The 14,171-nt window shown below is 37.2% G+C and overlaps 1 protein-coding gene across 18 annotated transcripts in view; it reads right to left on the bottom strand.

Moving 5' to 3' along the window:
• Positions 1-2,384: 2,384 nt before the first annotated feature.
• The window catches only part of MEF2C (myocyte enhancer factor 2C), a 171,434-nt gene continuing 159,647 nt past the window's right edge, over positions 2,385-14,171 (bottom strand). For 15 of the 18 annotated variants that reach the window (XM_058727319.1, XM_058727329.1, XM_058727456.1 and 12 more), the window contains 3 exons: positions 13,396-13,525; positions 12,661-12,796; positions 2,385-7,111 (listed from right to left, as the gene is read on the bottom strand). In XM_058727319.1, coding sequence (XP_058583302.1) covers positions 6,790-7,111; positions 12,661-12,796; positions 13,396-13,525 — 588 coding nt within the window. In that variant the 3' untranslated portion in view covers positions 2,385-6,789. The remainder of the gene's footprint in view (positions 7,112-12,660; positions 12,797-13,395; positions 13,526-14,171) is intronic. The other 3 variants (XM_058727424.1, XM_058727434.1, XM_058727445.1) reach the window with 1 other exon arrangement.

Below are 14,171 nucleotides of genomic sequence, written 5' to 3'. Positions count from 1 at the left end.
ATTTCTATCATCACTCCTACCATTAATATAATCTTTTGCTGAATTTTGACAGCTCAAACTCCAGACTTCTTCACTTGCAATTGTATAATCAGATCCCAACCAACTCTTCCAGTCTTATCTCTTATTGTTCCTCTGCTGTTGCTTTGAAACCTTGGGACCTTCCTGGGTGCAATCTGAAACTGGTTTCCATACACACAGGCAAGATGAGACTGAAGAAAGAGGCAGATGACTCCAGACTGGTAGGTGGCAGGTTTAAGGAAGGGAATTTAAGTGTGAGTCTGGTCTTTGGTGGCTCCAAGACTAGTACATCTCCACACCAGACTGCCAGATTCTTAAGAGTCTATATAGAGGCCTTAACTGGGTGCAGTCATATATACCATCCAGTGGGTCTCAACAACACATTGCTTTCTCCAGGCTGTAGGCTGTATCCTTGAAAATGGCTCCTACTGTGGGATTGGTTGAGGGACAGGGAGTGTACTTCTAAGGACAGGGGTGAGGGTGAGGAGGCTCCAAATGCCCGGGTCCAACCTGCAGGTCAACGGGCAGTCATGTCCTCCTGATGACCTCCTCCAACACCTATACATGGCTATACTTTATTTAAACAGGATAGGCCACCATTCCTGTCCATTTTTCTCTTGTTTTCCCATCTCTGTGCCTGTATACCTATTTTCCTCCTTGTAGAATGCCCTCATCCAGAGTCATAATTTGTGGGACTCAGTGTGACAAGAAAATGTCCTTTTCTCAAAAGAGCAGCAAAAAGATGCCCCTGAAGTCACTAAAATCAAAGCTTTGCACTTTTTTCTGTGTATCTCCTCTGTACACGCACAAACTTCACTTACAAAACACAGGTTCAAAGATGAAATTATCAAGATGATGGGGGTGCCTGGTTGTGTCCAACCCTTAATTTCAGCTCAGGTCATGATCTCACGGTTCGTGTGTTTGAGCCCCAAGTTGGGCTTTGCACTGACAGCCTGGAGCCTGCTTGGAATTCCTCTCTCTTCCTCTCCCTCTGCCCCACCCCCCACCCCCAAGTACATAAACATAAAAAAGAAATTATCAAGATGGTGACAGTAGAACATGAAACTAAGTGTAGTGTCATGTGTGACTGCAGACTCACATGTCCACAAGTCAGTCCTGCCCTCATCCATCTGGGCCTTTCTCCCTCCTACCCACCCTCCAAAGACAAGTCCAAGCCTGTCTCTGCTCGGCAAATTAAGAAGTGTTCATGCTCTGCTCTGCTCCAAAGATGACTCAAGTGGTTCCTTCCTAGCGCTTTGCAGAAGTCTCTGAGAGAGGTTTCTACATGCCACTAATCTTTTAATCTCCCATTAGTTTGTAACTTTCTTTTTTTTTTTAAATTTTTTTTTTAAATTTTTTTTTTTTTTTTAATTTATTTTTGGGACAGAGACAGAGCATGAACGGAGGAGGGGCAGAGAGAGAGGGAGACACAGAATCGGAAACAGGCTCCAGGCTCCGAGCCATCAGCCCAGAGCCTGACGCGGGGCTCGAACTCACGGACCGCGAGATCGTGACCTGGCTGAAGTCGGACGCTTAACCGACTGCGCCACCCAGGCGCCCCAGTTTGTAAGTTTCTTAAGAGCAAGGGCTACATCTTCATTCATCCTAGAACGCACCATGTGAACTGCACATAATAAACGTTTGCCAACAACAAATAAAAAGAATAGACAGAAAAGCACTGCTATCTTCAAGCCACATGTAATGTTTCCCCAAGGTGCATTCTTTTTCCAGCAGAGTGGGAATGACTGTCAGCGCAATAGTCCAAGTTCTCCAGGTGGCTGGCCAGTGCCTTCTTGTTTCCCTTTTCAGTTCGGACATTAGTCTCTACGTTGGTGTCTCTAAAGACATTCCCTTTAGCAATTATTATTGAATTCAGGTAATAGATAGATTTTTTAGTTTCTAAAAATGTATGAATTTACTAGTTTTTTCAAGTATTTAGATAAAAGCCTATGCTTTCCTGTTTTTGTTTTGTTTTGGGTAAAGAAACTATTTCGATGAAAAAAATAAATGAATCTGAAAATGCTTTCTACACATTTTAGTTTAAAAAATAATTTAACTTGTCGTGGCAGTGCTTCTCAGAATGACTTTTGGAAAATTCTCTGTGTTGAGGCAAGTTATTCAAGATCGTGGTAAGAACCTTGAACTTCTCACACTGGCTGAGTACAAATATCACTCCAAGAAAGGTGATCCAGTTTACACCCTTTTCCCCCCAAAACACAAATACCCCTCTTTTGAAGTATTTTGAGCCGAAAACTCAGAATGCTCAGTTGCACTTGTGAGAGAAGCTGCTTTTTAAGAAACATGATTAAGTGGAATAAACTTAAACAGCAAAACATTAATTAAAAAAACGCACCACAGACACTGCATCACTAAGAAAGCCAGTAACTTTACTGAATTGTCTGCAAAATACAAATTATACCTTATTTCCAGCAGGAGAAACTTTTGAAAATTCCCCACTTTTATTCACTACAGACAGCTGAATTAAGTCCCTTGAGATACACAGATGTGGTTTAACTTAGTTATAACATCTTGTCATCTAGTGGCGACAAAGTCCAGCTTATGCCGCTGTGAGCCTCTATTTGAATATTTGTTGCAAATGCTTGTATGCCCTCATTTACAAGCTATTTTAATTACTGTCATGTAATGGAAACAAGTCCCCAGGAAAAGAAAAAGAAGAAAAATGATACAGCAAACCATCTGAAGCAATCCAAGTCCTATGCCTACAGTGACCCAGGTCTACTTTGCTCCGCGAGAACACTTGGTACTGCGTTCACACCACAACAGAATCTGTCACTTAGCCGACCTCTCTGAATTCAACTGAGGTATGAATCAATTTGAGGTATGAATAGGGAAGGCAAAATGCAATACCCGATTATGAAAATAACCCAAATGGACAAATTGAATGTAGAAGATCTGTGGCTTGGATTGCTCCACATCTTTGGTTAAAAACATATTAAGAAAAGCCTTTAATTACATCTGTAGTCTGAAGTGTTCTAACAGACACCAGTATTCCATCAATCTTCAAAAGATCTGTAGTGGCAGGAAATTAACGCCATGTAAGTGACATCACAGCAGATGGCACAAATGGGAACAGATGAAGTATGCCATGCTTAGGCAACAGCCTTTATTGAGGGTTCAAGTGGCTGCTTCTTTAAAAAAAAAACAAAACTTTTTTTTAAAGAAAGAAAATACAAAACATTTACCCTCCGGAAAAACAAACAAAAGCTCATGATAAGGGGCAAAAAAAATGCTATCTCTAAATTCAAAGATGGGTATGTAAGGAAAACAAACACATCAAAGTGTGAGAGGGCAGACATTCTTTTAAAAAGTGTATTGGAACTTTTTTGCTTTAGTCACCCTGAAAACGATCTGAGGATGACAGGTATTTTCATATTCATCATTATAAAATGTTAAATTCCACCTTTGGGAAAAAATAAGCCATTTTACTAAAAAACACAATTTTAAAAAAGGTTGAAATGAACAGCCTTCCACTCACCAATGCATACAATATACAGGTGGTGCAGCTTGCGTATCTTGCATGTGTTACCAGTACTGAAGCTTAATATTACCAAAAATCTTTTAAAATAGGATTAGCTATAACAATATTTGTAGCTGTGTAAAACGCTGTTTATGGTTCTTTTGCTCGCAATGAAGAATGTTGCCTAAAATGTTACCCTAGGATGGGGTATGTAAAATAACACTCCCTCAGGGCTCTGCCCTAGACTCCTGAATACAAAGGATTTACTGTGATAAAAACCCAAAACCATACTAGCTTTGCAAATACAATAAATGGTAAATTACAGATAAGGTAGAAGGGTAAAGATAGACAGTGATTGTTTACAGAAAGTGACTCATCACAATAAAAATTGTGCTTCTTCTCATTAAGTTGTCTTAAAAAAATTCTCAGATTATCCCTTTGCTATCTTGCTACCACTTTATATGAATTCAGTAGTGGGAACAAGAGATGACTGGCATCCGTTTTCAAGTGATTCTGTTCTTTTCATGTTCTTATAAAACTATTGTCAGATCTGCTATAAATAGCCAAGGCTTCTGCTGGTACTTTAGCTTACTCTCTGTTCAGCATTATAAATTCACTTTTCCTTTGTTGCGGAGGCAAATTGCAGGTAAAAAATTAATATGGCTATTTTTTCGTATTTTCACATAATGACCCTTTCCCACCCACTGGTAAATCTCTGCTGATATTGGTAAAGTGTTTTGAAATGACAACAACATTTGTGACATGTTTGCATATTTTATACACATCAAGTTACAAGGATGGTTGTAAGGATGGGGTCAAGTATATGGTGAGGAAAATGACTTTCTTAGTTTTTCCTCCCATGTGTCAACGTGTGTGTGTGTGTGTGTGTGTGTGTGTCTGTTTTATGTTCAGGGATGATTTTCTGTTTTTCCTCTGCGTAAATGTTTTTCTTTCATGTTCCATGGATACCTGGAGTAGTGGGATATAGGAAAAGGTTGACAGATTTTTTTGTTTGTTTTCAGTATATAAAACATTAGTACAAGGCAGGCTGGCATCCTATATGGATACCACCAAAGGTGCACTGTGGTCTAATTGTGGATTTCAGATCAAGTTAAGAAAATACAGCCTAGTTAGTAAGGTCTCTTGGCTTTTGCCACCCAGCGGCAGCCTTTTATAGTGAGAAACACACAGCAACTATGCAAGTGAAAGAAAAGAATGGATAAGAAATGTCCTACACGTGTTATAGCAGTGTCGCTCTTCCTGTCTGGATCTTCGTGGCTGTGTATGTCAATGCACATGATTGGAGATGAATCGACAGATCTTCACATTCCAAGAGAAGGAAAATCATTCTTGGATTGAAATCTCTTTTAAACAATATATATCAACTTTTTTTTTTATGGCACTCACTTTTTAAAGGGTCTGAAAATTAATCCCTTATAGACGAATATCAGACAAGAGTCATCATTATTTCTTGCAAAATTTAAAAAAAGGGACATAGAGAGGTTCTTTAATGGGATTTCTCGAAATGGCTATTAAATCTCTTTATTGAAGAAAAAATAGATGACATACATGCTTTATGCAGAAGTGACATTTGGGGGTCCTGACACACCGGGATTGTTCAACAGTCCTATATTGCTGACAAGATTGTTGAGGGTCAGTTAAAATAATTAAAAATGGATGACAAAGCAACTATCCCTTTACCTGCTTCCTTCTTGTCTAGCACCCAGTCTTTCACATTTTTCTTCTGTGGGAATTTATAACTTATGCGTTGAGTAAACGCCATATCACTTGTTTCTAGGGCCATATTTGCAGGACATGTGCCCCAACATAGCTCCTCTATTCTGGGCATATTTCTAAAAAGTGTATCAAATTCTAGGCTGAAAACCAACCAGATAATTTAGGACACGGGCAAGTTAGGGTACGCACTTACTGAATTCCAAGATGCATGGTGAAATGGTGAGATCAGAAAGGGGCCCTGCATTTGATAATAATGCAAAAACAAAACAAAAAATAGCATGAAAGAAACTCATTAGTATATACAATGGATGTCAGTTGACCCAAAAGATTGCTAATGTATTAAAAACAATTTAGGGTGTTGCAACGTGATATGTTCTAATCCCACAGGTTATCCTTTTGACAGCTGACCTTGAACTTATAAAATGTATGCAGAGTAAAAGAAAACAGAAAGAAAATAGTTACTCAAATGTGCAACTGCACAAATATACCCCCCTCCCGCTATTAAGATAACAAAACTTCTGCTATTACCATAATATTATATATATTAGAAAGCTATACACAAGCATGTTAATTTCACAGATTTTTTAAAAGATTCTTAATATTTTATATAATTAGAAATACACATTTCAAAAACAAAACTTCTACAAAGAGAAAACAGTTATCTTGGTTAGCAAAGCATGGAGTTCCTCATGGCTTAGGGTAGTGCTTTCTATACAAAAAGTCCTTTTTGGTTTTTTACAGGACTGTTTAAAATATTAGCGAAGCTATCAAGGGGGAAAAAACACATTTTGGCTTAAGTAAACTACAAAAAGCCACAAATGCTTTGCAAACTCTGTCTTACCTTTTATATGAAAATAAGCAAAATGTAATGTACATATTTTTATATTTTTATTTAATAAGAGATGCAGACCCAGATTTATTTATTTATTTAATTAAATACGTTAGCCCTCAAACTCCACATTTTTTTTTTTTTAATAGGTATGGTCCTCGTTTAATGGTCGTTGATCCTTTTTAATGAGTGCCATACGCCAATGATATGCGTGCAGGTTTGTGAGCGCGTTCTCGGGATGTTAGGTGACCTGGTGTGTTCCTAACATTTACCAATGGCCACCCTTTGCCGGGTCTGTCCAAAACATCTATACATTTTTCTATATGTTGCATAACAGCTGCTCTCTCTTTCAGTAAAGATCTGCCGCTTTTGGCAAATGTTTCCTTTTGTCTATTTACATGTAAATAACGTTGAACCTGCAACATGACACTATCTATTGTAACATACATTTTGCAAAGGAGCACAACAGTGAAAAGAAGTTAGCCTTAAAATCTATTTTGTACAAGTGTTCTGTTGTACAACTCAAGTGCTAAGCTTATCTCAGCATTTCTGTTTATCTTTATACTGTATCACTGAGGCAATTTAAAAGTACTTTTACAAAACAGAGTACCTGACTTTTTTTTTCCACACACAGCACATATAATGCATATCGACCCCCCTTCCCCATTAAGGTATAGCACACACACACACTGCAAGAAAAAAAAAAAACTATTAAGTAATAATCTGATCATGTTGCCCATCCTTCCGAGAGTCGCATGCGCTTGACTGAGGGACTTTCCCTTTCGTCCGGCGAAGGTCTGGTGAGTCCAATGGGGGAGTGGAATTCATTCCGGTGATCCTCTCGGTCGCTCCCGTCGTACGAACTGCTACAGCTGCTCAAGCTGTCAACAGGAGATCTCCCCGCCTCGTGGCGCGTGTGTTGTGGGTATCTCGAAGGGGTGGTGGTACGGTCTCTAGGAGGAGAAACAGGTTCTGACTTGATGTTGAGGCTTTGAGTAGAAGGCAGGGAGAGATTTGAACTCTGAGATAAATGAGTGCTAGTGCAAGCTCTGTAGGAGGAAAGGAAACCCAGTTACAGATGGAGGAGGCCTGGAGCCCCCAGGAACTCACAATTACATAACACATCAGCTTCAAGACTCGCATAGACACCAGAGCATGCCCAGAGGGAGGAGAGCGTGCTCGAAGCACTTAGGGGCATTGCCTTCTCAGAGCCATTTAGGATGCACGGTAGTAATTACAGCATTTCACTGGTCTGGGCCTCATGAATCATACCTCTAGTCTCTGACAGGCTCCCTAAACATACAGGTGACTGGCTCAGAAAGGCTTAACATGACATGCTGGAAAAAGCATTTTCTGTGTCCATGGAATTTCTCCCTAGACTACTTCCAAAATATAAGCTAAGATTTAAGATACAGTGTTTAGCCTTTGAATTAGACGCCTTTGATTTACTAATGTGTGTGTTCTGTAAAAGCTAGTTATAGATATAAATGTTTCCCTCTGTGTAATAAGCACATGCACGTTAAGTTGTATAGTCTTCAGACAAAGTGAAGAAAGTTCAAATTTCAAATGAATAAATGCACAAAATGCTACATTTATAGCTGTAAATGATGTAAATGTAATTATAACTGTATCTGGTGAAAAGATTGGAAGAGGGGAGAGAAGGAGGGGAAGGAGGTTGAAAGTTATCTGCAGAACAGTTTATTGGCTTAAAAACACTGAGACTTCCTACCCTACTAAAACTGATCAACAGTATGACTTTCTCCATTGTTTGTCAGTTACATGGGATGAAACTGCTGTCTATTTTCCACAACTACTTCAACTTTATTATTGTGAATCTCTCCCTGCTGGGGTGCTTAGTAGGGTATCACTCATATTTATAATTGGCATGAGTTGAGGAATGTGGATTTGTCTAAGGAAAGGTTGTTGTAAAGAAGGATCTAGTGTGATTTTATCGTGTTTATATGCCTTAATCCTCATTTATTCCAGGAGATCTTCCAAAATGTGGAAGAATTTAGATACTTGAAACTCTGGAGGGAAAAGCATTAAGCCTTTAGTGTAGATTAGCAATCACAATGACTTTGATCAGGATAAACCAGAAGAACATTGCCAACATCAATTTTAAGATGCTCATACTGTTCTCACATTCTGATTGCACAGACATTCATGGCTAGAGTCAGCATTACTTGCCCATGTTGTCAAGAGAGTGCAGATACCTTTTTTAGTGAGGAGGAGGAGCTGCAGGAAAGAATAATCTATCCAGATACGCCCATTCTAAACAAAGGAAAGCCAGGCTACCTACTCCTGTATGTGATTACGTTACTTTCAAATGGAGAGAATTAGAGGACATTAAAAAGCCATTATGAGCAGGGAGAAAATGGGTATATGTTTCAGAGGAAAAAGTGGAATAACTTGGGGCCGGCTTTTTGGGAGATGCGATTCAGGCTCAAAATGTATAGAGATATAAAATTAGTCAAAATGAGTTTATCTTTGAGTGATGTTTTATACAAAAGCACCACCTACTGGCAAAGAACTACTTTCCTTCTCTTATTAATAGATGAGCTAATGTGGAGAATAACATAAAGGAGAATTATTTGTTTCCCTAGTAAGCCTTTCTTTCTCTGGCTTTTATGTGTTAGAATTAAAACAGTCTTAGCATTTACATGAAGTTACCAACATTGAGTGTATATGATTTTCAATCATCTGTTTATACTTGTCATTATTTATTCGTAGGTTTTCTTTTACAGTCGATATTAGCATATTAATTTTCTAAGAGTTTTAATTAAATAATCTTCAAATCAAGAAGATATTAAAGTGGGGGGTGACACCTGTATTTCAAAAGGATCTGTAACGGTGGACTATTTTATCTTGATTCAAAGTTACTTAGTGATTCATTTTGATGTCAGAGGAAATCATCTTTTGATTTCTGGAAGAAAGAATTTTCCTGGCTCTGGATAAGAAAGACTATTTCACTAAAATTTAATTAAATGCTTCTACTACGAGTCACACAACTCTTTAATAATGAATGTCAATTAGGAGTCTGAAAACAAAGTGGCATATCAACAAATGCTTTTGACTGCCCTCTGACATTTAGATAGCTTCTTCACAGGCAGAGAAACATGGACAATTAGAAAAAAAAATTCGGTGAGTTGGACTAGTTAGTATAAGCAGTTAATCTGGAAAAATTAAGCAAAAAATAGTATAATCAAAATGCTGCTTCTTTAACACAGCTTTTGGAAGCTGCATTACCTACTTATTTACTGTATCTCCCATTGTGAACTGGCTCAGATGGGTTCTGCTACAGGCCTTCCCCATAAGAGATGTAATACTGATTGTTTATGCCTTCCGTAGACAAATAGGCTAGTCCCTAAGTTTACTTTTTGGTGGCATTTCAATTGACACTGAACGCATATATGAAGCATTTTGAGTAGTTCTGGGGACACTCAACCCACAGTAACGAAATGTACGTGATAACTTCGATTCAGCTTTAGTATACTGTGGTATAGGATTCCAAATAGCATGAAATGTAATTGGCTAGTGTCTGTTACCAAAGTATTATCTTGCATTAAAAAATCACTTAGTGGTACGCATGCTAGATTCACATACAAGCATGTTGGTCTGCTTGTTCTTGAGAACAAAATCTTTATAGGCCCAGATAATTGTGAAATGCTCCATGTGTGTGGGTGAGAAAGAGGTGGGCGGGAGACAGAAGCCTGATGTGCAAGTTGCCCATATCAAATCCTGCTGCAAGTTTACATCTATTACAGATGCCTTCCAACTGGGAAAACACCTACCCTTCCCCACGATTGTTCAGAAGTGAAACAGAACCGGATAGTTTTGTTCAAATTTTGTACTGCCTCCGCCCAGAAATTAAACTATCAAACTATATTTAACCTAACCTTTTAAAAGTCGTCTGTAAACACCCACATCAACAAAGATGATGTAAAGAAATGTTTCCAGAAAACACGTTGCTCCTTTTTAAAGGTGATATGAGAAAAGTACTTAAAAATTTGAGGGTCATTTTCTCAAATCTCCATATTCAAATGACACTTAACCCTTGAGGGCCAAGTTCCTTAGGCCAATCATCTCTGCTTCCTACATCAAATCAATGTATGCCATTTATCTGCCTTGGTTAGATAAAATCAGATGCTAGACAGTGTTAGAAGTATAGCTTCGGAGTTAAAGGCATTTCCATCAACAAAACAGAAGAGTCCTTTTATACTCTTAATTTTGGGAAAGAATTGTGGTGACCATCTTGGGCTGCTGGGAATAGCCAAGCCACTCTGGAGGCTGTATCTACTTTGAACACTGTTATCTGTCCAAAGGAATGTGAACTCACCACACAAGAGCATGAAGCTACTTTAGCCTAAAAAGATACTTATTTCTTAAATTAATTAACACTGTAGGGAATTAAGGCACCCCATATAATTTATTAATATAAATATTACAACTTGGGAGTTTTTTTTTAAAACAGTTTAACATTTAGTTGTGTAAACATGGGCTAGTCCATTTGAAGGGACCCATTTTTAAAAAGCTACCCTGTGTGTGTGTATGTGTTATGACAGAGAGAGACAGAGAGAGAGAGAGAGAGAGAGGAAGAAAGGAAGGAAGGAAGGAAGGAAGGAAAGAAGGAAGGAAAGAAGGAAGGAAAGAAGGAAGGAAAGAAGGAGGGCCAGCCAAGATTAGAAGGGCTGAAGGGGGTATTCCATCTGAGGGATAAGGGAAGTGATTAAATACAATAAAAACTCATAGACTAATTATGCACCATGATAACCGTTGCTGAAAGAAACCGGAACTAAACAAAATGCTTCATCCTTGGCTGTTGCCATTCGGTTCCTCTCTAGGCCAGTCCTCTCCTTTCTCATTTACTGAAGCCTTTATTAAGGGCAGCAGAGAATCAGACTCTTCACATGTAAAAAAAGGGACTTTCAAAATTATGGTATAGTTAAAATACATAAATGTGTTTTATATATAAAATGCAAATTTTCAGGTGTTACTAATAACAAAAGAAAGCCACATTCAAAGCAAATACTATGGCTCTTGACATTGATAATTTCTAAGGAAATCCAGTCCTCTAATGGATGAATTTTGTGAAAAGTGAGAAGTAAACAACTACCCTGATTTTTGTCAAGAAGCACGTACAGTGGACTCACTGCTTAGCCATAGCAGAGCACTGCCACCTGTATGTATTTTAAGATTGCCATGATGGTACGATGTACTTAGGGATAATTACCTTAAAAAGTTATTGCAATAAATGTCTACTTGCATAGTTAACATTTCTGAGAAAACTTAAAAAGTCCTAAAAAGAGAAACCCTTTATCGATATTTAATTTAAAAGAGAAACCCTATATCAATATTTAATATATCTTCAAAGCTAACAATCTTTTAAGAAAGCACAGCAACAATGTCATGTGAATTTATTTTATGGTTTACATGAAAGTTTAGATTTTCAACAATAGTGATTAGTGGGCAGGATACAGACAGGCAGTGAATGGGGGAAGACTCCATTACTAGAGCACTAATCTATGTGAAATAGATTCCATATGAAAGCTAGGAGGGCAGCGAGGGGTAAGAGATGCGGTTGTGATGTCAATCAGTGATTTTTATTGTAATCAGTGTTTTTAGACTCATTATCTCTTTAGAAACAGAAGTATAGAACTAACTAGATCTTCTAACCAAATGGCTCAGCAGAAAAGTAAAAGTGAGGTAGACACACAGAATGTTTCTAAAATACAAAGATTTATCTTTCAATATTTTATATCTTCCTAGTATTTTTCTTCTGAAGATGAACTGCAGTTTTGGAGTTATTATGTCAACTGAAAGGCAGATCTTTGATTCATGTTTTAAACTTAAGAAAGCTATTTTTTTGACACAAACTGTGAATTATGAAGTCAGTACTTTTTAAAGGTTTGCACATTTCTACAGATAAATGACAGGAGTCATTTCTATGATAAAGACATTTCTCAAAGTTACCACAAGGGGGCAGAAATACACATATTCTGATATCAGAAAACAACAGAAATTATTTTTATACCCAAATTTAGGTAATTAGTGTATATATATATATATATATATATGTACACATACATATACATTTTTATTTATACAATGTCTACAAATATACAGCCATACTATGAATGCATTATTATAACTATATGAAATCTGTATATCAATAGAATAATAGATCCTGTGAGCACTAGGTTAATGTTAGCATGACTATATGGTTTACGTTAAGTGATAAGGATTCCCAAATATCTCAAAAATGTTAAGAACTTTTAAGTGCCTTCTTATGTCCCACATGAGCTACATGAAAAGTTAACTAAATGAAATTTTGTCATTGACCCAAGTGGAAACCAGTATAGCCTAAAACAATAGGGAAATAATTTACCTCATTATCACAGGGCTCCCCTCCTCTTAAAAAATAAGCCAAGTAATATTAAACCTGCTTGAAAGATACCGATCTGATCATTACTTTCCGATTTCGATAAAGTAGGATTGTACCTCCTTTAATGGGACCTTAGAGCGCAGTGTTTAGAGATTGCCATTTGTCACTTAAAAATGCCTTCTGAAAGTGTTTTATGAGAGAAATAATATTGCTTACCCCAGCTGACTGAGGGCGGATGGCGGCATGTTATGTAGGTGTTGCTGTTGCCAGCCAGTTACTGACCCAAGATGAAGGGCGCTGGCAGTGTTGAACCCAGACAGAGATGACAGGTCTGCACTACTCAGAGAGTACTCTAGATGAACAAATAAAATAAGGGAAAAGACTTAATTTGGAAATTATAAAATGGTAAATAAACATGTCCAATTAAAAATATTCTATTAGTGCTATTTAATGATCATTATAAATTCTCTCATTTTAGGGGGGGGAGAGAAGGAGATAGAGCATCAGGAGCAATTTTGATTTAAAAGAGATACATATCATATACTGAAAAATAAGTATTCCATGAGAGCTTTGAAGGACAACCGCCTGAAATTTTAATTTATTAGAAGTACAATCCGGCATTACAGCATACACATATTTGATGATCTACAAATGTTGTTTTAAACAATTCTAAGAAAGTGAGCTTTCTATTACATCAAGAAATAATGGCTCGTTTTCCTTGAAATTGGTCTTTTATATTGAATTCAGGTTGGGTTAATAAAAACTTTCACTTAAGAAAGAAAAATATGGATATTTATTTTGTCTTAGCAAGAAATAGGTAACAGTATAGTCTCTGGATGCCACAGGTACTACCTGAAGCTTCCTAACAGACTGAAAGGTAGTATCTTTTTTCATCTTGCTTTTTAATAAAAAGTATTTAATGTACTATTTGAACATGGCAAAGCTACTCACCGGTACCATATGTTGTTGAAATGGCTGATGGATATCCTCCCATCCCTTGTCCTGGTAAAGTAGGAGTTGCTACGGAAACCACTGGGGTAGCCAATGACTGAGCAGACTGGGAGTTATTTATCCTTTGATTCTTTTAAAGTAAATAAAGAGACATTATTGATAGAATTTTTTAAAAGTTAAAAATGTTAGATTTCAGTATTAGTTTTGCACATAACGAGATAACTTGGTACAAATCTCCTGAAATTAATCATTTAACATGTGTCTCTATGAACTCTGCCAACCCTATCATTTACAATCCTTCAAGAGACCAGTTGTTGCCATAGTAACCCATTACATCAGTATCTCCTAGGCAACTGAACTAGTAACAAGTACCATAGGCTTTATTATGAGTAAAAACAGACTATGTTGAAAACTGATGAAATATGTATACTGTACTTCCATTGTTTCAGTTTTTATTCAAATGCAAATTAAAAAAAAATTAAAATCAACCATGGTGGTTTTCATGTTCAGTTCTATATACAGCAGAGCAGATGGGCACATTTAATGCTATACTCTGACCAGCAGGTGGTGCTCTGACCACTTTTTTCAGATTCTTCTAAACTTCCCTCAGAACTACATGGCAAACCAGCTAACATGTGTATTTAACTACTTACAGCAAGAAGATTAAAGATTCACATACATTTAAAGATCATGAGACTTTAATTCTTAGAAAAATAAGTATCCTCATGGTTTAAATAAATAAGGAAATTATTTTCGTTTGAATTTTACTATAAATC

The sequence above is a fragment of the Neofelis nebulosa genome, chromosome 1, assembly GCF_028018385.1.
Source record: "Neofelis nebulosa isolate mNeoNeb1 chromosome 1, mNeoNeb1.pri, whole genome shotgun sequence".
NCBI classification, from domain to species: domain Eukaryota; kingdom Metazoa; phylum Chordata; class Mammalia; order Carnivora; family Felidae; genus Neofelis; species Neofelis nebulosa.
The sequence above is the reverse complement of the archived record's forward strand: the minus strand, read 5'-3'. Positions and strand labels throughout refer to the sequence as shown.